This window comes from Anopheles aquasalis, chromosome 2 (genome assembly GCF_943734665.1).
Source record: "Anopheles aquasalis chromosome 2, idAnoAquaMG_Q_19, whole genome shotgun sequence".
Classification (NCBI taxonomy): domain Eukaryota; kingdom Metazoa; phylum Arthropoda; class Insecta; order Diptera; family Culicidae; genus Anopheles; species Anopheles aquasalis.
Genome location: NC_064877.1, coordinates 5,367,703 through 5,392,158, shown reverse-complemented (window position 1 = coordinate 5,392,158; position 24,456 = coordinate 5,367,703). Strand labels below are relative to the sequence as shown.

Genomic DNA, 24,456 nt, shown 5'->3' with positions numbered 1-24,456 from the left:
CCGAAGACCGGAATGGGCACAATGGGAACGTAAAATTAAATTTCTTGTATTTTGTTTGTGGATATGTAATTTTTAACTTGTGGTTCACAAGTACATGTAAGTAAGATTTTAAGATTGTGTTTCGTGGTAAAATTAAACTAGGATTTATTTGAATGAAATGAAAGATTCTGGTCTCGCGATAGGTTGTGCGATCGTCGCAATCGCCTATGCTTTTATGCTGTATCATCTGAAAATTTATAATTTTTGAGAACGATCGGAGCAGCGCATCGCATCCAGTGTGATTCACAGTGTGGAATTCAAATTTATCATTGACTGCTGCAGTGGATTAATTTTTTTTTCGCTCCAAAATTGCGCTGGGGTAAAGAAAATAGTAAAAGTTATTGCTATCGACATGTTTTTGGTTTGTTAAAATTTTTAATCGTATAAATTCCTCAGAATATCAATCAAAAGTAGCAAGTTTTAATTTTTAACATGACGATTTTTGAGAATTTTGAGACTTTTTCAAATATTTCTCAATTAAAAAATTATTTGAAGAATATGGCTTTAGCCTTTAAAATGATAAGGATAATAATCCTTGGAGTGAATAAATCGAGAGTTCAAAAAAGGGAATTCGAAATCGAATTGGAACCAGCTTTTAGCAAGATTTTTCAACGGGGCACGTACGTGTGAAAGTTGATTTTCGAAGTCGAAAGAAAACAAAAACAAATTTTAGAAAATCCTAATTTAGGATTACTCTTAAATTCCAGGAAAATCGAGGGATCTGATTGCGTGTTACCATTTCGCCTTGGTTTTTACAGCTCGCCAGCATGTGTGGAAAGTATGAGTGACGCTGGCGAAGGGAGCGCCAGTACCGAACGTGTGGAGATGCTGAAACGACCGCGATTGCTCTCGTACCAGGGGTGCTCCCAATCGCACTCCGCGGAACGGGATGTCGGATTACCGATGGCAGGGGCATCCTCCAGCTCGCTGGAACAGCTGGACCGCCGTGAGCAGGCCGCGGATGATCTGCGCAGCTGGCAAGAAAGCCAAATCGCCCAGTGCGTCGGCGATAACATCCTAAACACGGTGCTGGAGCAGTACGTGAATTTCTACGAACAACGCAATAACCGGAACGGAGGAACGGAACAGCAGCACGAGCAGCAGCAACAGCCACCACAACCGAACGATGACGAGGTGCTCGAGGATGAGGCCATCCGGATGGCCATCAACGAACGGGGTCTACAACGGGCGGGAACGAGCAGCGGAACGACGGCCACCGTTGCTGCACTGGCGGAAGTTGCTGGTGGCGAACAACCGGGACCCAGCTGGGCTGGGCTGGGACGCACACTGCAGGACAACTTCATTCTCGATACGGCCGTGGCCGCAGCAATACAGGAGAAGGGACTGGTAGCGGGAACCAGTGCTGATGCCGAACCCACCGATAGCGACGACAGCAGTATGCTACAGGAGGATGATACTAGGTAGTGGGTGCTGCCTTGGACTCCTGTTGTCCCAGTTCCCGTCCTGCAATATTATTATTATTATTATTATTATTATTATTATTATTATTATTATTATTATTATTATTTAATGCGTGTGAGTTCTCACAATCCCCGCTACTACGAATAATCGTTTGTATATCTAATGTTAGAAATTGCGAATAAAAATAAAAGTAATTGTGGGCCGATTGATTGATGCTTCAGAGATTACTCACGGGTCGAGCGAACGAGGGCAACGGGTGGCCATTGTTCTGGTGTTCCGAAGAAACCAGTCGGGGCGAACCGAAACCAATCGCAAGCGGAGCCAAGGCTGTTTGCATAGCTTGTACGGTTTGCGGATTGATGAAGCATGTCCCTGCAATTAGCACACCAGCGATAAACAATTATGCCCGTGTTTCAGCTGTGCTGCGTGGCCGTTACGGAGACTCCAGCTGAGAGGAACGGGTTTCAAGTCTTCTGCAAGCCACCTGGACTGTGTTGAGTTTTTAAAACGCAGTTCTAGAATGAAGCATTAACTTCCCATTTTCATATCGTTATGAATTTCTTATTAGAATACTCATCGTTATGCCATGCACTGTGCAGCTCGTTACAAATGATAGTGACCGAATTCCTTCGAAAAACCGGAAAGCTTTCCTTCGTTTTCACTTTTTTCCCCTCAACTCGAACGCCTCTTGTTGGCGGAAGTCGACGGTGCGAGTGCGATCTGCGCACGCCCCACGCCCGAGAAAAGAAGCTGTTGCATCTTATCGCGCGATGTTTTCGGTCGTGTTTGCCGCCCGCGATCCAATGTCCAACAGGTTCCCCCAGGGTAAGTGTGTAACATCGCTAACGGTCGGCCACCAATTCTGGGCGACTCCATGCACGCGGCGCACGTGCGATCGAATGGCGGCGAGTCGAATCTTGGAAGCGAGGTAACACACAAAGGTAAACGATGCTGGATGCCGCCCTTTCGTGTTCCAGTTCGTGCAGTGGGTGCCCTAACAATAAACGTCGGCCGGCTGGCTGGTTGGCTTGCTGGCTGGGAAACTGTAAACAACGATGGCCAGATGGAGTGGTTGGACTGCGTGTGAATCACTGTTTGTTCTAACGCATGTAAACGTTCGTTAAAGATTGCAGCAACCCATGGTCGCCATTGGGACGCGCCACAAAAGCGATAAGCGACGCAGCATTTGTTTGGTTGTCTCGCAGCAGAGGGAGGTAGAGATTACACTTCCAGACCAACCAGCCCAGCGCAGTGCAATGAGGCAACATCTTTGAAAGATTTTTAAAATTCAAATTCAAAATGCCCCTTCCCTCGAACCGGGGGGACTAATTAACAGATTGACCCAAATTCTGGCATGCAGCCGCTGCCATTATGCAAATTGTGATCACGTTTGGCGCTGGAGAAAAATCTCTCCTACAGCTGGCGCCTCACAATCGAAGCTAATAATTACCTTTCGGCGGGGAGGAACAACGGACCAGCACCTCCGTTGCGTTCTGTTCTAGAGCTCTCGCACGCACGGCATTGACGGCTCTCGTGAAGCTCTCGTGACGGGCACGAAGCTGTTGCTGCGGCGTGATTCGATGATATTCTTGGCACTCGGTGCCTTCTCGCTCGTCGGTTTCGGTGAGCTTTCGCACGAACCTAGGGCAAGGCCTTATAGGAGGGCTGCTGGTGGCCGGCATCTATCGTATCGCATCCCTGAACTGAGATAGCAGTAGCAAGCAGCTTCCACGTACAACCAGCAACAGCAACACCACCAGTCCAGTCCAGTCCAGTCTAGTGTAGTGGGTCGTTCGGATCACATTCAATCCGTTGGTATCGGACCGATCGGACGTGTGTTTTTTCGTGCCGTCTTACCAGTGTTCACCGTTAGTGTTAATTTGTGTTGCTCCATGACCACACGGCCACACAGTGTGCCAGGCGGCAAAGACAAGGCCCGGTCCCGGTCCCGGCCTTCCGCCACCCGCCGACTGGCTTTTGTGTAAATAAATGCCAGCGCCCAAAAACCACGTGTCCAAACCAGAGTCCGTTCCAGAGTGGACGCTGCGAGCGATGTGCGAGCTCATCTGGCTATTCTTGGCGTGCAAATAAATAGACGACCACCGATGGTGGTCGTGGTGGTGGTGGATCTGGCGAACCCGATGTGGCGGTAAAAAAAAAGAAACAAAATAACCACCGAATCTGACCAGAAAACATGCTGCGGCCGACGGGCACGGGACGGTCCGGTCTCCTGACTGCAGTCCGGTGCGGTTACTGTTGAAAGATAAATATTGTCTGGGCAAACGGTTCTGTCCGCGGTTGTGTTCCGCAATTTGGCGCGGCACGCCAACGGTGCCCGAGTGCCAGTGCCGGTGAGTTTTGTTGTGTTCGCTCAGAGTTCGTTCGTGTCTGGTGAATTTGAAGTTAAAGCTCAATGGCTGCGTATCCAGGTGGCAGTAATAGAACCTGTTGCTGCCATTGTGCCGGGATGTGACCATTTGGATTCCGGGAATTTGCTCCAAAAACCCGGGAAACCCGAGAAACCAGGTTGACAAGAATGTTTGACCAAGAACTGGTATTCGGCCTAAGGGGAGGAAAGTAGTTGGTGAAGTTTGTTTGCTTGCGCTCCCCCCCACAGGCGGAAGTTTCCGACACAGTTACAGGACGTAGCCAGCCCGTAAGGTGCCCAGGTGCTGCGAGGACATACGGAAATAGATCGCACTCAGCAGCAGCAGCAACACACAGAAACCCACACCGTCAAGCCCCTCTTTTGAGATGCGAGCTTGACTTGGCCTGGAAATACCATCCCGGAGTGATCCCGGAAGGACGAACGCGGTTCCGCAGCACGGAACCGAAATTCCTGAAAATTAGGGACCGAAATCGATCCTTCATCAAAATCCCTCCCAGGTCCCCGAGTTCCAAGGTGTGCCGTGTTTGTTCGGGAAAACATCTTCCACCAGAATGATTATTAAAGGATTCGTAGCGCGCTAGTGTATGTGCTTGTGTCCGTGTCCTGCATTTGAACTTTTGATGTGGCTTCCCGGTGCTAACTCTTTAATGTTCGATTCAATCCAGCACAATCTTGTGCGTCTGTGAGTGCGAGTTTGTGCTTCAGTGATACTCTAGTGGTGATCGTCGGTGACTAGAGGTGGCACTAGTCCGACCAAAGAGCCGTGGAACCGTGAAAAGCAAGGTGCTCCAGCCAACACCCTGGACCAGGAATCGACGCAACTTCAACGCGCTATCCGGCTTAGCTGCTCGGCGGTTACGGTTCATTTGAAGTGAAAGAAGGGATTCGAGATCCTTGGTAATCCTCCTGGCAGCAGCAGGTACGCATTGCTTCATGCCTCTCACACTCATGTGCCAACACGTCTCGTCTGTGGGTTTTGGTTTGGAAGAAGCATCCGCGACTGTCTCGCGACTCCGTTGCCGATGACACACACCTGGCGTTCTTGATTACATTTACAGACTTGAAGTTCGGTTTTGCTTGGCATTTTCTTCCAATATTCTTCGGGAGTTTTCGTGTAGCAGAAGCAAAGCGTAAAAAACCCGGCCCACCCGGTTCGTCCGGTGTGCTATCGCTCCGGCGCTCCAGTCGACAGACTGTCTGGTGCTGACGTCGGTTGTCACAATGTTTTCACAGCGAAAACACCAATCCATCTGGTGCAGGAGTGTGTGTCCAGGCAGGTCCCCCCCGGGGGGGGCTACAGAATCCAATAATGTCTCTTTCCTGTCCTACTGTTTTACCGAGGACACAAGGACGCATAAATCGCATCGCTAGTGAGGCGCATTCCTTTAATTCTGTCGCAGCATCGGAGAGGCCCCCTTTTGTTTGGGCCCCGAAGCGGCGTTCCTCAGCTGCGTGGAATTACAACTGTTTATCTTTCCGCAGCACCGAAACCCCATGCTCGAAGCGGTATACGTGGCAATCTGTGGGACCACACGGCCATTCCCGCACCCCCACCGGTGCTGCTGTTGGGTGTAATTACGCTTGCTTCGATAAACTCCAAGGTGAATGTGGTGGAGAAGGAAAAGACCGAGCGGGCAGGGAAATTATCTCTCCATTTCGGTTTCGTCGTATTCCGGAACGATCCCGTCTGGTACGCATCCCGGAAAACCGATAAGAGAAAACCGATATTTCCGTGTTGAAACGCAAAATAGGCGGGAGAGCGGAGCGGAGTAGGCGACGCCGGAGGAAATGAAAACAGAAGCGACGGCTGTGCTGCCATCTCAACAGGTACATCGGACGAAAGGCAGCTCCTGGCATGTCTCCAGGGCCCTCGTTCTACCTTAAAGAGCTCGCTGATGTGTGACTGATCAGCGCACCGATGTCTGGCAAGCTAGAAACAAGTGAACCCAGCTAAATGTGGGTGAACCAGATAAAAATACAAAGAGAGAGAGAAAGAACGAGAGTGATGGGTGAAAAAAAGGAAGGAAAATCGCAAAATATATGCAAACCATGCTCGCATTCTCGTACTTTGGGGTGGAATCGGAAGCCGAATGGGAACCAGAACCGGGTACCGGAGTGTGGTTTCGTGTTTCGTTTACCGACGCCGGATGCTTTCTATTTTTAGTTTGTTTTATTGATGGTAATCGATGATAGGTTTCATTTTACAGCGCCACATACACCGTGAGCCATGCTCTGAGGATCGAGTGTTGCCAACTGATTGAAGAAAGCAAAAAAAAAAAAAAGAAAAGCAATAGATCGAAGAAATGCAGATAACACAGCGGTGTTCCGGGCGCTGTATGTGTATGTTTGCGTTGTGCCAACATGTCACTTCTAATGACTCATCCCTGCGGGCCCCTGATTATAATAGATCATCAAGCATATTTTCAGTCCAGAGCAGCAGCAGCCAAGGCGATGTGGATGATGATGATGGACGGTAAATGTAGAGAGAACGTGAAGTGTTTAAAGCCAAAGTGCTTAGCGAAAGGGACCGCAGGGACCGGTGAGACCCGAGGTGATACAAGATAAACAGATGAAACCAAGGGGGCACACACCGACACACCGAACTGGACCGTTTCGTTATGATTAATGAACTGCTAAATGGCAACGATAAGTGTTGGCAAACATGCGACCATTTGCTGAGGGATGGAATACCTTTTCGGACGAAGGTGGAATTTTTTTTTCATGTTGCACTTTGAAGTGACACAGTGCGGTGTAAAGGTGTCCGTGATGCGATAAGGTATCATCTTGTAGTGAGGTTTTGCTGCGGGGAAAGTATAAGATACCGACCTGGACAGCCTAGCCGTAGCCCAACAAACGCTAAATGCCATCAATCCCCCCCCCCCCCCCCCCCGGGCCAGTGGATGACCTTTGTCGTAAGGTTTACATTTTACGGGGTAAAAAAGATCAATCTAAAAATAGCTCGGAATGGAACTCAAATCAAACTCTTAACTGCCGTCGTTGGGTGGGCAAACCGGGGGCTCGGCCACCGGTTTGAATCAGAGTTCTATTATTGCCGACCGGATGCAAGATTTGCTTGAGTGATTATTAAGAGTGAAACGTGATACTATCGCTCCGGATTGGGGTCGAAAAGAATTCGCGGAGCGCGATGTGCTCCAATTCCCTTTGTTCCCGATCATTAACTAGGTGAATCGTGTCCTGTTTTTGTGCCGACTACGCATAGCTGCAAGAAGGATAGCCACGATGAAGTAATACAGTCAATCAATAATAAAGAAATGCCCTTCGAGCTCGAGAACTCTCCAGTTGATGCACTTGTATTACATTCCATTTTCTTCGGTTGAGCACATGATTATTTTCTTCATCCAACAGTTCACCTTTCTTCAGATCAGCTTCTTGAAAACTCCTCTTTACTTGCACCTTATAAATGAACACTCTCTGCACATTCGCTCTATCGTAGCCTCGATACAAAGTCAGTAAACCTCGGTACTCTTCTCGGTGCTCTCCTCGGTGTAGGTTTCTCTTTTCACTAGTCGCGTGTACTACCAGCAACAATGGTCTGCCACTAACCGTATGTGCGGCGAAAAGGGGTTTTTCCCCCCGGGAGTGGAAACGGTCATTATCGAAACTAAAAACCCTTGTTCTTCCACGAACCTTCCGCACATGAGCACGATTACGGAAGGACGAACACAAAAAACTACTCCGCGGGAAACAATATCTGTTGAATCCCACTGTAGCGACCAACTCTGTGGCGTACCGTGGCGGACGGCGAAAAAGTTGTAATGAAATGATGCTCGGGTGGTTTCCTTCCATCCGTCCGGTTGACTTCTGCCTCGCACCCGACACGCCGGTCCCGGAGATGTACACTTTCGTTTGGAATGTCCAGTGCAGCGTCGTGCGAGATGTTAAGAAGGAATGTTAAAACAATAGGAATGGCTTGTATGTGCACCACACGTTGTGGGAACGGGATAGAACCAATTTGTCTCGCAATGTTGCCCTCCACGCGGTGACATTTGTTGCGGCACCAACAAAGAAAGGGAATGATGTGTCTCTCGCTCTCTCTGTGCTGGAAATGTCGTCCCCAATGGACGGTTCAGGATGGTCGTGGGAAAATGAAGGTTTGGTACCGTGGGCACCATGTGGTGGTTCCATGCGTTGAACCATTTTCACATTGCACCCAAGGATGGTGACAAATTGATCTTTCGAAGTGGAAGGTTCCATTGAATTCATGCTGCTTCACGAAGCTACTCTAGAAACCATGAAGCTTTGGTGCTCCACGGTACGTAGGTTGCTCACCAACACGTCGATGATTGGTTCACAGCTGAAACACGGGGATTTTGAAATGTACAATAGAGTAAGCCCTTTGAAGTAGTTTGACTTTTCCGCGACGCGAAGTTGCGACAGTTTATTGCAAAATCTGCTCCCCTGGCTGGTTCATGTCTTCCAGTTCGGAGAACTCCAACTCCAAACCATCAAAAGGCGAAAGGATAAAAGATCGGGAAAACTATGCCACAAATCCATGAACGCTGTCACAGGGGAGCATAGAACAGACACAGCGCAAACTGCTAGCCTGTTACGTTTTCAATGGAATTCAGGCGATTCGTTCCGGGGAATCCGGTACCTTTCCTAGGATCCTACAACCCGACCTCGGTGATGTGTGTTTTGGGAGCGAACTTTGCAAAGTTTTGCGCCAACCAATGAATTGGCGAATCGGCATCGATATCCTCGTGGTTCCTGGTATGTTTGTCAGCCACCAAAGTGAAACCACAACTATGAGCTCATAATACCCAGCAGAGCAGAGCAGAGGAGCTGTTGACACACGTACTTGTCACGATTCTGGTGCGATTCTCTTTGTGCTGCTATCCAGCACTGTGACTTTGGCGGTTTTTTTGGGAAGGTGCTTTGCTGCAGATAGAAAGATAGAGCTTTTCCAAGTAGCAAAGTGGCAAGTAGGGGGCAGTATCCTCCAACAAACATACTTCCACCAACCTATTCCATAGAAGTTAGAGACTTACATCTATTTGGATTGGCTTCAAAAACTGGCCCACCGTTCGGCCCGGGATGCGATGCCGATCTGTCTTTAGCGATACCGATGACGAAACGAATCTCGTGGAACGCTTCTCCAATTATGTTTCTGTTTTCCAGCGAAAACCGGCATGGAAAGCCACTTAAAGGAGCTCTGCGAGAGTGCGTTGCTAGCAATGTGCTCTGTGCGCTTAAAGCAGAACCGTTGACTGACTGTGCCCCAAACCACAGCTTTCAGCATCAGCAGTGTCTAATGAATTTCGCTAGCAGCAGGATTCGGAGAATTCCTTGTGGAACAATTTGCAAGCAATTTTCCACATTTTATTCCGTCCGTCGTGGTGAACGGAACATCATCATCGTTGTTTTGAACGGCGTCTGAATTCACATCTTCATTTTCATTGTACTACTTTCTAATCTGTTTTTCACCAGGTTTCTTCGAAAGTTTCCCACGCTAATGAGGTACAGATAAGCGTTCCACTCACGAGCAAGGGATAGGGTCTTTTGATTTGTTAAATATTCATTTTACTTCAAACATCTCTTTCATATTCCACTTTAGTCTTCAGCACTTGCTGATATACACTTGCTACGAGCTCATTCCGGTTCACCAGGGATATAATTCCTGCAATATACAGTTTTAAAATTGATCTAATAAGTCCAAGCCACCCGAAGCGGTGGCATCTTTGAAGTGCCGGGGAATCCACATCGAAGCCGCCTGATAAAGCCACCGAAACCTCCCGGAAAGCCGATGAAATTTGGCTGGAAATCCATCGGGAGCTCCAAAGTGCGCTCCATTGGGACCGTTGGCCCGTTGGCCGTAATTCGATTGGTTGGTGGAGGTGCCTAAGCAAAAGAGAATATTTAATGTACGTGAGATTCGAAGGAACTTCGCTCAAAGCGCGGCCATCAAAAGCGTTTTAGTGGTCTTCGATGGAAGGCGTGCGCTGTCGAGTACGAGAGCAGATAATGGTAATGCAGTTGTTTAAAATTCATAACTTTCTACATCGGGCGTACATCCTCTTTGTACGCTGAATACCCGAGTCGTGTCGTGTCGAGTGTCGCAAACGGAGCACCTCATTGTCTGGCTGGCTGGCTGGCTGGCTGGCGAGTGGCAGTGGCATAGTGGTCGTCGGTTGGCGCATTTGCTGGGCGTCTCCATCGCCAGCTGTCACGACAGTTCGTGACGAACCGTCAGGATGTGGAGCGCTTCGTTTGATTGATTGATTGCCAACCGGGATTTTCCCGCCGCACATGAACGATTGGGAGTGTTCTTCTTCTTCTGCTGCTTCTACATTTCATTATTATTATTTTTGCTGCTGATGGTTTCGGTGTTAAGCTCGATCGGCAAAACCTCACTCTCTCTTTCTCTCTCGGTTGGACGCTGTGGCCGCATCACGTATGCTCGCAGTGATGCGGCTTTCCGGTTATCCTCTGCTCTCGGCTCGCGGTTTTACGAAGAATGCAGCTGCTTTGATGGGAGATAATGTGGATTGATTGATGTGGATTGTGTATAACCCGAGCGCGTGGCCAAGCCTCGGTTGGTATACGATCCGTGGTCCAGTGTCACGGCATATGTTAACATTTTCGCTCACATGCGTATTATGTGTTTGTGATTTTTGAGCAAATTTTGCTTAATTGATCGTTAGTGAAATCAAACATGATGGTTTTATGAAGTGTTGAGACTATTTAATGTTATTTATCAAGCGGAAACCGAAATGATACACGAGCATGAATGGAGCACACCGAATGGCAGTAGAATTTCCATAAATTGTTTCAGGCGAATAAAAACGAATGCCTGCTACGATCGTTAGATACAAAAATAACAGTCAGCCTACCAACATATTCTCAAAATGGTGGATGCTGACAGCAAAGTGGGAATTGGTGTGCTCCATCATGAAGCCAAATCGAGGAAACATAAAACAAAAACTCAACGAACAACACAAACATGTTTTCGAGGAAATGGTTTTCATTCGATGAATATTCTGAAAAGGCAGCGAACCTCACTCGGCGGGATGTTTGTATTGGAAAATCGTATTTTTCTGAGTCCTTCCGCTGTTGGAAACTGTTGCTAGCATGAAGGTACTGCCGAGAATAAAAAATAGCCCGAAAATCAACAAGTTATGCAATGTAATTGACGAAATAACGAATGTGCATGTCAGGAGAATGAATAAATGGTTACTTTTGGAAGTGGAAAGTAATGTTTTGCTGCTTGGGATGCATTCGATTCTTTTGCTTGTTAAACACTCTTTCTTCAATTGCTTTGAAAAATCAAGTAATCTAAAGCATGGGATCTTAAATACACGCTTAAACAGTTTCAATGCATTTTTCACTGTTAACAAACTGTTGCAATTACATTAAAGTCTCCTCCGCGAAAACCAATTTATAGCCAACACGAAACTCGGAGACGAATGAAATGGAAACATTTCACCGGTTACAACATTCACCCCGTTGCTTCTTAATAATGGTTCGTTTTGAATTTAAGACTCGCCTCAACTTTCCGCTCAAAACTTTCATTGAAATTGGCAGCAGCGAACCGCGTTTCCTTCACATTCACCTCGCTATCGGCTACGGCTGGCGGGCAAAAGTTTTACCAAAGTATAATGTATGTCTCACACTCATCGTAAGTAAATCATATTTTACCTCCTGAATTGAGCTGTACACGTCGCGTGTCCCACGTGAGTAGGAAGTTTTACCTTCCGGACACCGAGTAGGCTGGAGGCATACTTGGAGTACATGATGAATGGAATCGAGGATGCGTGGCAAGTCCTATCGAGTACAATTTCGTCGAAAACGTTCATCCAAAATGATCTATATTTGGCGGCCGGCAGTCAATAGAATAACGAGAATTGAAAGGTAACCGAGTGACGCCGCACGCGTGGACCATCGTGGAGTGAGCGACCAAGTTGACTTTACATTTTTGAGGAGATTCCAGTTGAAATACGTGCCTGCTCTCTGTTACATTCTACCTCATGTTTCAAACAACCCGTAGACATATGGATAATGTTACAGATGCTTTCACCGGATTAACCATTGAGAGCCATCGGGAGGAAGCTGAAAGCGGATGCATGCTGTGCAGCGCTCGACATCCGGGGCAGTCGTGCATTGTTGTGCTTCAAGCCGTTGGATGCTTGTGGTCTTGCTAGATAAGCTGAAGGAAGATTCCGAAATGTCACAGAGAATATGAGAATGTAGAGAGAAGGAGAGACAGAGTGGAAGAGAGTGCTGCAACTGATGCCAGTGCTTGGAAGTCAAATTGCTTATGAAAGCATCCTCGACCTCATGGTACTCTGGTGTGGAGTGGAGTAAGCGCGTTGAGCTGACTGGAAAAGGACACCTTGGTGGACGGCTTGGAGAATGCTGGATGTGGAATGTAAGATTTACTGTCACATCAAAAGGATTAACGGAGGCAACATGGCACCATTACGTTATAATGAACGCCAACCAGAACACTAGCCACTGGGTCTGCCGTTGCTCTGTAGCTTTAGGTTGCTGTGTTCCATGAATAGTTTATGTGGCCACAGCTGCGCCACGTTACTTGCAGTGGTCCCTTTTGTGACGTTTGGACGAATAATCGGTTTCACAATCGGATCCAACCGATTGCAAAAGTTTGATAAAAAGTTTTTCAATCTCCGCTACCCGCATTAAACGAGACAACGAGTTGTACAAACGAAATATGACAGGCAGATGATTTGGGTTGGACTGGTTTGGCGGTCAAACCAAAAAGGGGAATTTGCTGTTGACTCGTTACAGCATTTTTCGTTCCGTTCTTTGACAGATCACAAAACCATAAAAAAGGAGTTGGAGACATTCAAGTGACTTTCGAGGAGTCCGATTCGATAACGGCTGATTGGCACCTGGTGTAAGAAGTTATTTATGTTGTCCTCAAACCGATGGCGCGATGGCTTCATCTCATCGGAGCAACACCAAACAGTGCGCTGAACGCGAGTGAAGCCGTGCAAGTTCGTAAGATTCTTGCCGGTCGTGAGGCTACCCAGACGCCCCCGGGTCTGTCTTACTTCCGGCCCAAGGAAATCTCGTCGTTAGCTCGTCGTTCACACTCCCCATTTCCCCCTTCAGTTCTCGGGGTCGTCAGCATCAGCAAAAGGCCTACTGTCACCAAGGCGATGCTAGAAGCCTACTACGCGCGTTGAGTGTGCTACTCGATCGACCGTTTCACATCCTAGTAGACGACGTGCGGCTAGACCATTGGTGGCAGAATGTGGCGTAGTCCTGGGATCAGCCGAAGCAGTTACCCCTAATTTTCCACCCCTTATCCCTGCCTACCCTGCCCTCTGGGATCCTCAGCACTAGCTGTGACGTCGATGATGGTGTTAATAGTCATAATGATGTCCCAGGAGGAAGCGAGAGAAAAGCCTGAACCGGTTTTTCCCCCCAAAAGGTTGAGGCCAAGGGACGAGAAATCGGTTTCCGTTCGGATATGGTGGTGCCGTGGTACGGTGGTGCCATTGGACCCGATTCGTACTGTAATATTAATGTGCCTCAAGCGTTATTGCTTTTATTTCTACATTAAGCATATTGAGTTAGCTTTCAACGGCCACGACGTCGGCGACGACGACGACGATGACGATGACGATGAAGAGAGAAAAGCAAGCAAAAGCAAGAAGTAAGATGGAACGCCTTCAACGTTGAGTACGCCCTCAGTTTTTGCCTTTCACAACCGGCATCGGGGGGGGGTGGAATATGCTACAGCACGACGGTGCAGAACATTAGCCAGCACCATTTCTCGTGAATCATCATTCTTCGAGGTAAACGAGAACCGAGCAGTCGGTTGGGAAAATTCCGGATAATGTGGTGTTTAAAATTTTCCACCAATTTCCACCATCGTAGTCGAAGGGTCGACGTAGCATCGTCGTTCTGTGTCAACCTACGATCCCAAATTGGCTCACGAAAGAAGGAGAAGCGCCAAAGGAGGACACCCAAGAATTCCTGGTACATTCGTAGTTCGCAGAATCCCGGTACCGGGGTGGGGCCCAGGCGCCACCATATGCATATACATTTCGAATAATAGGCACCGGTTCTAGTTCCTTTCTTGCCTCGAGCTCGCGTAACCGATGTCAACCGTCGTCGGTCGTCGGTCGTCGGTGGTCCGGGGTCCTCTTATGGGGCCTCAGCCCGGTGCTCGGTGCCAGTTAAGTGCAGTATCGTGTATGCTGCCTACGTTCTCGTTTTCCGCTGTAAACGGATCGATGATTTTACGATTCGATTCAGCCCCTCGATCGAGTGGGGCTTCTGGGTGGGAGCTTGTGTTTCTTCACTTTTGTCCTCCCACCGGCCCGGATCTCGATTGCCCTTCTCCAGTGCGGTGGTGGTGGGGGTTTTATTTTGGGTGCGGTGCTTGCATACACTGAAACACTCACTCGCTCTCGATGCCCGCCCTATCGGGGATCGTCAATGATGAATAAAATTAGTTGTAAATTGATTGGTTTAAGGCAGAGTTTTCTCTCGGTAATGGTACACGAGGGATCGTCTGGCGGGACGGGTACTGTGGAGGATGAAAATGAATACATAAAACCCGGCGTTGGCGTGCGTGGTGCTGTGTTTTGAGAATGCCATTCTTAGCTTTTCGGTGGCCTGTCTGGGTGGTGGCATGGCTTAGAGTGGGCTTAGAAGTTAATAGAGGGAGTAATATTGATCCGCCTCGAGAATCGAAAATGCTCCTTTCTTCAATTAATTTATTGACACAATCAGAATGAAGCAATCTTATAAACGTTTCCGTATTACCAAAACGCCATCTGGCCACACCGAGTAGATCTTTGTGTTTGTTTGGAGCATCTGCAATGCATAATCAATTATCCAGTCGGGCTAATAAAATATGGCCAACACGTTCTGCTCGAGCGAGTCATACTAAAAACTACAAAGTATCCCAAAAATGCGCACAAATGATACAACATCCTGTTATTGTTTATATTTAGCCGTGCAGTGTTCGCCTTGTGATTTCACAGCCATTTTGGTGCGGTGCCAAGATTTCTTCTACGTGCAAGCGAGTACGAGGACCGTTCCTTTGGATTACTTTGGAGGAAAGCAATGGCCGGGCATCCGTTAGGTGGGCGGTGAGACGATAAATTATTTCTCCGTTACCGTTTATTCTAATCACAGACCGGGATTGGAAACTCATAAAAAGTCATTCAAATACACGCGCGAGGGCGCGCTCGCTCGCTGCTCGTGAGTAACCTTTTCTCAATTTATTTTCAAATATTCCGACCAGTGTGGAAGGGGGTGGGATGTCTCCGGCGAAGGTAAGCACCAATAACTCAATTACCGGTACCGGAGGGGTCCGGTGGCCCCAGCTTAATAGATATTTTATCACCGAGAGGCGCACAGTACTAAGGGGCCACCGTATGATAAGGACATTTTCTGCCCAAGACAAACAGCAGATGGAACGCCTCTTCTGAATGGTCACCAAGGGATTAAAGGGCTAAAAAGGTTTACGAAGAGAGAAAGAGAGAGAGAGAGAGAGAGCGGTGGATGGCGCGATGGATAACGATGGGAAAGTGGTCAAACTTTCTCCCAAGTAAAACGATTAAACAATCCGTGGGTTAGCGTGAGGAAGGGCGAAAGATGCGGTGAGATTTCCCAATCTGTGTGGGGGTTTCGCTTGATCCATCCCTTGACGGGCAGAAAATCCCATAAAATGCTGAAACATGGCAGCCTTCATGGGGCGCGCTGAGCTGAGTTGGAGTGGCCTCGAAGACGAAAAGCGATAAATTTAAAATCAAAGCTGTCCGAGGAGAAGTTCTACCTTCTCGTCTCCTCCATGTCCGGTTCCTTTTCAAGCGACCACAAAGGAAACAGAAGGCATCACGCGACTGGACGAATTTGGAACGGAAGGCCCAGACGGTGTCGAACGTGGCCGACCGTGAAGTCCAGCTGGCGCGTGTCGAAAATTGCGATCACTCCGTGCGCTGCAGTAAACGGGAACGCATGCAGACGGCGTAATGCAGAATACATCATTCTCCGGGGCGTTTGCACAAAAAATCGCCCAAGTATCGAATTTGCGATGCGATGGCCGTCTAACAGGCCAGACTGGGCGTACAACGAGGGAGCAATTATTTATAGCGCATCTCGGTTTGGGGACGGTGGGGACGAACTCGTCGGAGAAATGTGGAAATAATTTATGTCTTCATGTTTCGCTTCCCACGGAGCGGGCGGATTTTTGGCCAATTTTAAAAGATGCTGAGCATGCTGGAACATGCCTGGTTCCTTGGGTGGATGGAGGGAGGAGGATGATTAATTTTTGTCACGTAGCCATTGAAATTAAATTATAAATCCTTAGCTCTGGCGCTCTAAAGCGGAAGCCTCTCGAAAAGCCAACATAAAATCTAGAGCACGCAGCCAGTTTGGTTCCTTGGGAAGGTCAACCGGCGGCGGTTTCGATTTTTATGCTGCAATGCCAAGGCCACGATGCGCTGGCGCGCTCTCTCTCTCTCTCTGGCCGAGCGAGTTTCGCACTTTTGACTTTTGTCGCCGTCGTCGTGGCCGACAGAATGGAAGAAAGCGTTTTAGCAAACATGCGGCATCGCGGGAATGCGGTCTTTTGACCGGCCGGAGCGCGCAATCATCGAGTAGAAGTTAATTCGATGGAAAACACTGCATAGTAAACAACTGGCCGCCTGGCCCTGTGCCGCTCGTGTGCTTGCTCGTTCCGTTGGTTCCGATGTTCCCTCTCGGCGTGGTGTGTAAACTTGCCACGGTGTACACCCCGAGCGAATGGGGCTAAAATCCCAAACAAGGGCGAGCCTGGTGCCTGGCACACAAAACCAATAGCGTTGGATGAATAATTTATTGGCATTATTTTTATGTGTTCCCGGTCCTCGGAACAGCTCGCAGTAGGCTGGCGGCATCGATCGCAGGCAATCGGCAATAACAAGCCACACAAAGACGCACACGCCTGCTGTGGAATGTCAATTTTGAATCGCAATCATTCGCTCCTGATTATCGCATAATCGTGGTTCCAATCGTGTGCCCTTCCGCCGGATCGCGGATCAGATAAATCTTTAAGCACCTTATTGTTGATCGGCGGAAAAACCGGTACCTCCACCGGCGTGCGTTTGTAAATTAGTTTCTAAATCCCACCCCCGAGCGGTGATTGACGGGACTTTGTGTGAATTACAGCGTTTAATAGGACCACATTCGATCAAAAGAAGGATTAAATAGTGTTCCCGTTCGCGCACCCTGGCTAGCTGGCTTGTGGTAGTTGCTGGAAAATGGAAACCAAAAGCGTTGCCCGGAGATTAAAATAAATGAAACCGGATTTCATAACGGAACTGGATCCTTTTTGGGCGAGGGAAATTCTAAAACCACGCTCCTGGTATACATTCCAATGGTCACAACAAACCAGAACAATGGCATTCCCGGTTGGTATGGTTCGATAGCGGGTTCAATGAATGGATTATTCGCTTAAAGTAATTGAACAAAGCCGCTCCTCGTCTGACCGTCGCACCAACTGCAGAAGGTAAATGCAAATGGTTCTGCTTGCACATTATGCAGACCACATCAAACAGCTGACAGTGTGCTGCGGAACAATGCGAAACAATGTAAACCACCGAGCCACCGGGGTTGAGCTGACATGATGGAATTGTGACTGACACAGAGATAGAGAAAGCGAACGAGCTATTCCTTTTGTTCCGTCCCGTTGTTGCAGAATAGAGGTATCATTATGCTGTTACATTGACGTTGACGTTTGTTGGAAAAGAAAGAAGCTTTTACCGTTCTCATGCTCCCTGATCCAGGTGCGCGTTAGCAACCAAATAGTCGAAGGATCTTTTTTAAAAGTATCATCATCACTGCTGCTCCTCTAAACGATCATCAAAACTATCATTACGCATTAGTTTAAAGCTTACAGCCGGGCGCGTGCACTTGCGTGCATACATCCATAATGACCCGCTTGATGTTCCGGCTCAATGTTCGACCGCTCTGGGGTGGTGATTGCGTCAGCTTATTGAATTCCCACACCCCCCCCCCCCCCCCCCCCCAGGTAATGTGGTGTGCAACCTGACGCAGAATGGTGGCAGTAACGGGGCACTAGCAACGGGTCGTCCAAGGGAAACCATTTTTCCGGACCTAATCAAATCAGAAAACCCTCATTTTGCCGTTACTGACACATTTATAGCAGCGGGAGTAGAGCGTGCGATGTGATGGGATGGGAGTGTGTGGGCGCAGGGCACATTGTGCGTAGCTTGCCCCGTATTGGCATCGCCTACCAGGTGGTCAGGGGGTGGTCCGGGCTTTTTATGCCCTTTCCCCCCTCTCGTTTGCTTCTTTCTCTTGTTTTACGTAGCTTCCTTTCGTGGTGAAATTGGAAAATACTACGCTACTACCGTCTTCCTCAGCGTTGGGCTCTCTAATGTGAACGAGTAGTTAAGGTTCATTACCTTCACCTTCCATTACGGGCTGTACGGGTTATGAACCATCAATGTGTGCGCCTTCTCGGCGTGTGTGCGTGCGTGATCTCTCGAGAAGGATTGTGGCCGGATTGTGCTTTACGTTTCCTGTAAAACAAAGAATGCTATGGAATTCGAAGTGCTTCTTGCAGGAAATGTATCGAAAAAAGCAGCACAATACCATCATTTCGATCACGTATCGATCAGTGAGACAGCACAGGTAAGGGAAGGAGCCATCCAAACACCCCCATTACTCCCCCTGTCCAAAAAGGAAGTGAAATTAAAAAGAAATGCCAGTTCTCTCATTCCCAATGGAGCAGAGCACGCCGACAGGAAATGAAAACGGGTGGTGGTGGCCCTCTGCATCATTGATTCCAAGCGGCAAACGGTTCGAATGGGGAGCTGTTTTTTCGGGGGAAATTCAATCGCTTATTCGATACTTCCGCTCATTCGTGCGTGCCAGGACAAGACAAGACGGAACGCGCGCCCGCTCTCTCTGAAAGGTCTCACGGGATTCGACGACTTCCTCCTGTTTCTCTCGACAACAAAAAAAAAAGCCTCGAAAAACAATCGTCCCCGGGTTGTGGAATGATGAAGGCACACAGGAAAGGGTATTTTAGGTTGTGCAGGTCCTTCGCGGTGTACCGCACGTGGCGTGCCGTGCCGTGGCGTGTGTTTGCGTGTTTACCCGAGAGCGCTCGAGTGGAAGCGATGGACCACAACCAAACCACCTTGCCCCAGGTTCGATCAGGGTGGCGATCGTGCAAATTGGGAGCGGAAATTAATTTCCAAATAGCTTCACTGACATAGAACCGCGCAGACCACCGACCACCCGGTCGGTGCAAGCGGCCGAAAGAGTTTACGTGGGAAGTGGGACATTTCCGGTGAGGTTCGGTTTGTGGTCCGAATTTTTGGCCTACCTAGGTGGCGTTATTGAAACGTGGCCGTCTTTTATTTGGTTGTGCGTATGCGTGTGTTTGTTCAAGAGGTGACATTCACTCGAAAAAGGCGAAACTCGTGGCCGTACAACATCCGCTGATCACCACCGGAAGCCAGAAAGTATCGGTCGTGCGAATCTAAAATAAGATTTTTCTTCGGCATCGCTTTCGTGGTTTTCTTTGGTGGGTAGTTGAAAAGGAATTTCTCCACCTTCCTGTCCGTTGCTTTGCTATCCTTTCATCCTTTCAGCGCCTTCAAGCACGCTTCGGAGTGGTAGCGAAGGTGATGAAGGTGCGGTTTGGCACCAACGTTTGCCTCTATCACTTTGAACCCGGGGCGGGTGGAGTCCTTGCTGGGCCCGAGTATCATCTAGACCATCATCGAGAACGGGACCGACCGGTTAAGTGATTTATTGGAAGTCTATCTAGTAAGCATCGTGGAATGGGATCCGGTTGCACAGCAACGCAGGCACAAGAGGTGCCACGACGCTCTTGAGGGGACTTAAAGCATGACGAGGTTGAAGGTTGTGCGATACATGCAGGGAACCATTTTAGATAATTGGTTAATGGAATTTACGGTGAACCAGGTAACCGGGTTCGGTGATTAATTATTATACTCCACAGGATGATGGGGCGCGTGAATGGTTGTTGCATTTCTCTTGAATCACAATCGGATCCGATCTTAATAGACCGCAATCGATCGACAAGATACTGTCACGGTTGAAAGTGAATTCAGAAGATCTGTGTGACAGAATCATTTTAATAGGATTTCGATAAGCAATCTTAATGGAAGAATTATTCCGTAAGCGCCTTAGAAGATACTTTGATCTTCATTTTAATATGTTCCCTATAGTTCTAGACCCTTTTGCTTCTTCTTTTTGACAGACGTTAAACGTTCACTTGAGATTTGTTAAAAAGATGTTCATCTATCACTGATAGTAATTTCGAAGTAATAAAGCAACATTGAGGATAATATAAATGGATTGGAATTAAAAATAAGAACTCAATATTGAACTGCATCAAAAATACGCCAATGGTCAGCATTTCGAAGATCTTAGATAGTAATAGAATCGAGTATCAGAAATGAGCATACTATCCATCGCTTTCCATTATATTGCACATAAAATGTACTTCCGAAAATTAATTGAAACGACATGAGCATCGTTTGGATGCTTAGCGAAAGATACTCGATTAATAGCCAAGAATTGACCTCTTCAACGAACCGCTTTTTCAAAGCATATAACTGGATACTCTTTGAATAATTCAAAACATAATCTCATCTTGACTTGCACACGGGCACAAAATCGAAATATCGATAATGCCGATAAAGATCGAGAATGCGCAAACCGCAGAAAGCTCCCGAGAACATCGTGCTTCGTGTTCTTTCAGCAACCTTCCCGCAACCGTTATTGCTGCAGACAAGGTTACTTTGCACAGCACCGTTGCCAAAATCCGTTATGTTAACGGGCCTGTAAGTGCAGTGGTCTGTGCGTGGTCCCCCTCTCGAGGCCCTTGTTCTTGTGGTTTTGCTTGCCAACAATGGCGTCGAAGCGAGAACGAAATACCGAAATGAAACGATTCCGAGCGCGTTCCATGTGAATCGTAAACCCCTTTAAAGGGACAGATAGGGTGAGTATCGTAAAATATAGTAGAGTACAGTGCTGACCTTTGACGGTTAAACCGCTGGCCCCTCGGTGGGGCAGACAACAAGGCGCTATGCGATACGATGGGCGACCCTAGGGCGACCTTCGGGCAACCACCAAGACCTCGACATTGGCGATGCGCTGTTCTTGTAATTATAAAGCTGTTTTGGTGTTCTTGGGATTCATTTTTGTTTCTTTTTTTTGTGTGCGTTGCGTGTGCCCCGCGCAAGGCAGTTATCCAGCTAGCGAGTGTTTGCGACTTGCGTCATCGAAAGCTTCTCGTTCTCTGGTTCTGACCTTTCAGAGGGACGGCGGAAAGGAAATGGATTTTTTCTCTCGTTTTCCTTCTGAAAGTGAGTCTTTTTTTTGCGCTTTCCAGCCACGGTTGTTATCATTGCGAGAGGCTGTTTTGTGTTTTTTTATTGGGGGAGGCAGCGCAAAATGAAACGCAAAATGATGTAAAAGTTCGTTTTTGGCTGAAAAAAAAAACTCATTCTCACGCCCTGCACAGCACTTTCATTATTCGTTTTGCAATTATCGCAAATTTACAGTTGAGTGCGAGCATATTGGGCAGTTAAACGGCGAGCATAAACCTTCAGCATAGTCCCCCCGAGAGCGATGAGCGTGTAGCATCAAGGGTATGATTAATATGATTAAAATGCTCTTAACCTGTTGCTAAAATCTGGGTCCAGCATGGCACCGAAACCCTTAAATGACCCATTCAAGGATGATTGTACTTGCAAACGATTCGCGGCGTCCAAAACGGACGAACGGCACGGCTCGCGCGTGTATAAACAGATGACCCACCGCCAGTTCCGCCTGAGTTGGTCGCAATAAAACCGGAGAATCTGGGGTTTCGCGCACCATTTTACCATGCGGCCAACACCATCATCACCGCACACCATTACTAATGGGATACTAATGAAAGGTAGTGAACCGTACCGGACCGTGCGGGTTCTCCACCGTCACTCTATTGCCTCTCGCGCGCCCTAGCTGAGGGTCCTGAGGCAACCCACAACAACGGAGCGGACGACGGTGGTCGTTGAAAGTTTAAATTACAAAATTATCACAATTTGCCGGCTCAAGGATGCGGAAGTGTCGGCTGGGAGGTCGGCTGGAGCTAATTTCATCTAACGTATGCTAGCGCATTTAAGCTTTGATGGTGTGATCCTTCTGTCCAGCTGTGCCGGACAGCTCTTTGAACGAGAGGGAGAGAGAGAGAGCGTGATAGATAGATAGAAAGATGAGCTGCTAAAGGCTTGTGGTTGGACACTGTGGGTTTGTTGGCGATTAAAAATGGTCCGAGAGTTTAAAATGCGGCACGACGGTGTGCTGGTGGTGTTTATGCGGGCAGTGATTATACATTTTCTAGTTAATCAACATATTCATGAGCCCGGGAATGAGGCATTTCGTTATTAGCTTCGAACAACTCGACGCTCTGATAAAGTTGATGGAGGTCAATCAACATGACACATCAATACAGCACCGAGCACAGCACGGAAGGTTCACATTATCATAAGATCGAAAGTCCGGGGGAATTCAAAATAAATTACAGAAAGAAAAAGCAATTACCATTAACCACCATCGGACTACAGGACAGACAGTATGTGCGAGAGAGAGTAAATCATGATGGTATGGCCGGATCCTTTTGATAGAAAGGCTCCACTCCATTCGGTATTTAACGCATAAAGAAGCCATTTTCACAGCTGAATGATTGAATGGATTCTGCTTTGCTGCATAAAAGCATTGAAGCTCGGTTTCGGTTCCGTCGGTCATTCAGCGATCGGTCTCCTCTCATTCTCTCTCTCTTCCTTTGTGTTTGCCATTCCGATAATATGCTATTTAATGTTGTCCATTATATTTAACGAACAACCTTGCGTATGCTCACCTCCCACCCAATAGCAGGGTTCACTGATTACCACGTTCGATAGCACATATTCAGAGTGAGTGTGTAAGTTGCGTTCCTTCCTTTAGGTTATTAATTATCGATTATAGATGCATTGGTTCCGAGATGCACGCACCAAACGCATACGCACGCACTCACTCGCGCCCGTTCGGTCGGACAATGGCGTAGCGAGGTAGCTGCAGCACTAATTAAGCGCAGAAATATGCGTTTGTTGCAAGTGATTGAACCATGGGAGTGGGAGTAGGCACCCTGTCGGGAATGGAACCCTTCCGGAGTTCAAATCCACCGCAAACAACGGGATTGAGCTCATCACGTAGCTCGCTCGATGATAAACACAGCACAACACAACACAACACAACTACAGGCACACGATGATAACTCCCTCACTAGCTCGAAAGGGCACCACCGGCGGCAGCAGCGCCGTCGTGGAAATTATGGAAATGAGATGCCTCCGTTTTTTGCACTCCCTCCAGCGGCCGCCATCTACCACCATTACAGTTCGCACACTCGTGATGAGCGGTTGCGGCTTGTGAAGGCGCTGAATCGAGCATTTTATCTGCCTGACACGTGGCACCACCCTCTCCACGAGCGCGTAAATAGTGTTCGAAGCGGATGAGGTGGGCCCATGATACTCCACTCCCATTGTGCCACCCCACACCATCGACACGAATCGAGGGTTTTCAATGTAAATTTGAGCACAATTTCGGCCCAGCTTATGAAGCGATGTTGGCGCCACAGATAGATTTAATGAAAATTGGTCGAAGAATTGGAATTGGTTGGTGGTGCGCGTGTCCTACCTTGCCATCGCCTTCGCTAGATCATCGGTTCCGGGAGCGCATTGTGGAATGAAAATGCGCGAATGACATTCATGCGAAGGCTAAATTATATCGCATCGAATGGGAAGAATGTTGAGGAGGTGGATGGCCATAAATTCGGCTCGTGCAGTCGTGCTGCATGTTAATTCCTCGTAGTCATGGTTTTTAGTGATGATCAATGGTTTCACTTTAATGATTTAATATCAGGCAAGTTTTCGAATTCAACCACCACTCTAGAGCGTACAGTATGTGGCATTAAAATTGTGAATTTTAATATCATAAAACAGTGAATGACCTGACTAATGGCGTTGCCATGTCCTGCTGGCACTGGCACGGGGCTTCTCACGGAGCTTTCACCCTCACAGAATGACAACAACAAAAAAAAAACAGAGAACTTTCTCTAAGTGCGACGATGTGAGGGCGATGTAAACGAGTTTTGGTCCAACCCAGCCAGCCAACTCCCGCATTCTCATTCTGCATGCAAACTACGGAGAACGTAATTAGCTTCTAGACAGTTCAGTGTGCTTGCCAGCAGCACCGGGAGGACGAGTGTCTCGTTGACACGTTTGATCCTGTGGGGTCTGCAGGACGATGCGACACTACGAGTACTTTCCCTTCACTGTCGGACCTGCTACTTCAAGCTTCAAGTAATTATTCCCATGACACGTTAGGGTGCTCAATTAGCGCCAATGTTTTCCTCCTCACACTGCAGCAGCTGCAGCATGCTAGTCGTAGTACCAACAGCGCTTAAAGCAAAGCACGCAGCAAAGAGTATACTAATCGTCAGCGGGGTGGGACCTGAGAGGTACGTATCAGTAGGTATTGTGCCAAAAACAGGCTCAATGTGTCTCCACTTTAAAGTTGAACAACGTCCACGTTGGTCCGTT

The 24,456-nt window shown here is 48.0% G+C and overlaps 2 protein-coding genes across 3 annotated transcripts in view; both read left to right on the top strand.

The window, feature by feature from the left end:
• The first annotated feature begins 696 nt into the window (after positions 1–696).
• On the top strand, positions 697–1,670 carry LOC126581741 (uncharacterized). The gene has a single exon (XM_050245608.1). The coding sequence runs from the start codon at positions 820–822 to the stop codon at positions 1,462–1,464; it is 645 nt and encodes a 214-aa protein (XP_050101565.1). The 5' UTR covers positions 697–819; the 3' UTR covers positions 1,465–1,670.
• A 1,551-nt stretch (positions 1,671–3,221) lies between these two features.
• Positions 3,222–24,456, top strand: part of LOC126573337 (adenylate cyclase type 6) — a 70,491-nt gene continuing 49,256 nt past the window's right edge. The window contains exons 1-2 of one of the 2 annotated variants that reach the window (XM_050233359.1): positions 3,252–3,329; positions 4,079–4,769. The gene's annotated coding sequence lies outside the window, so the exon portion shown is untranslated. Of the gene's footprint in view, positions 4,770–24,456 lie in introns of both variants that reach the window. The other variant, XM_050233358.1, reaches the window with a different exon arrangement.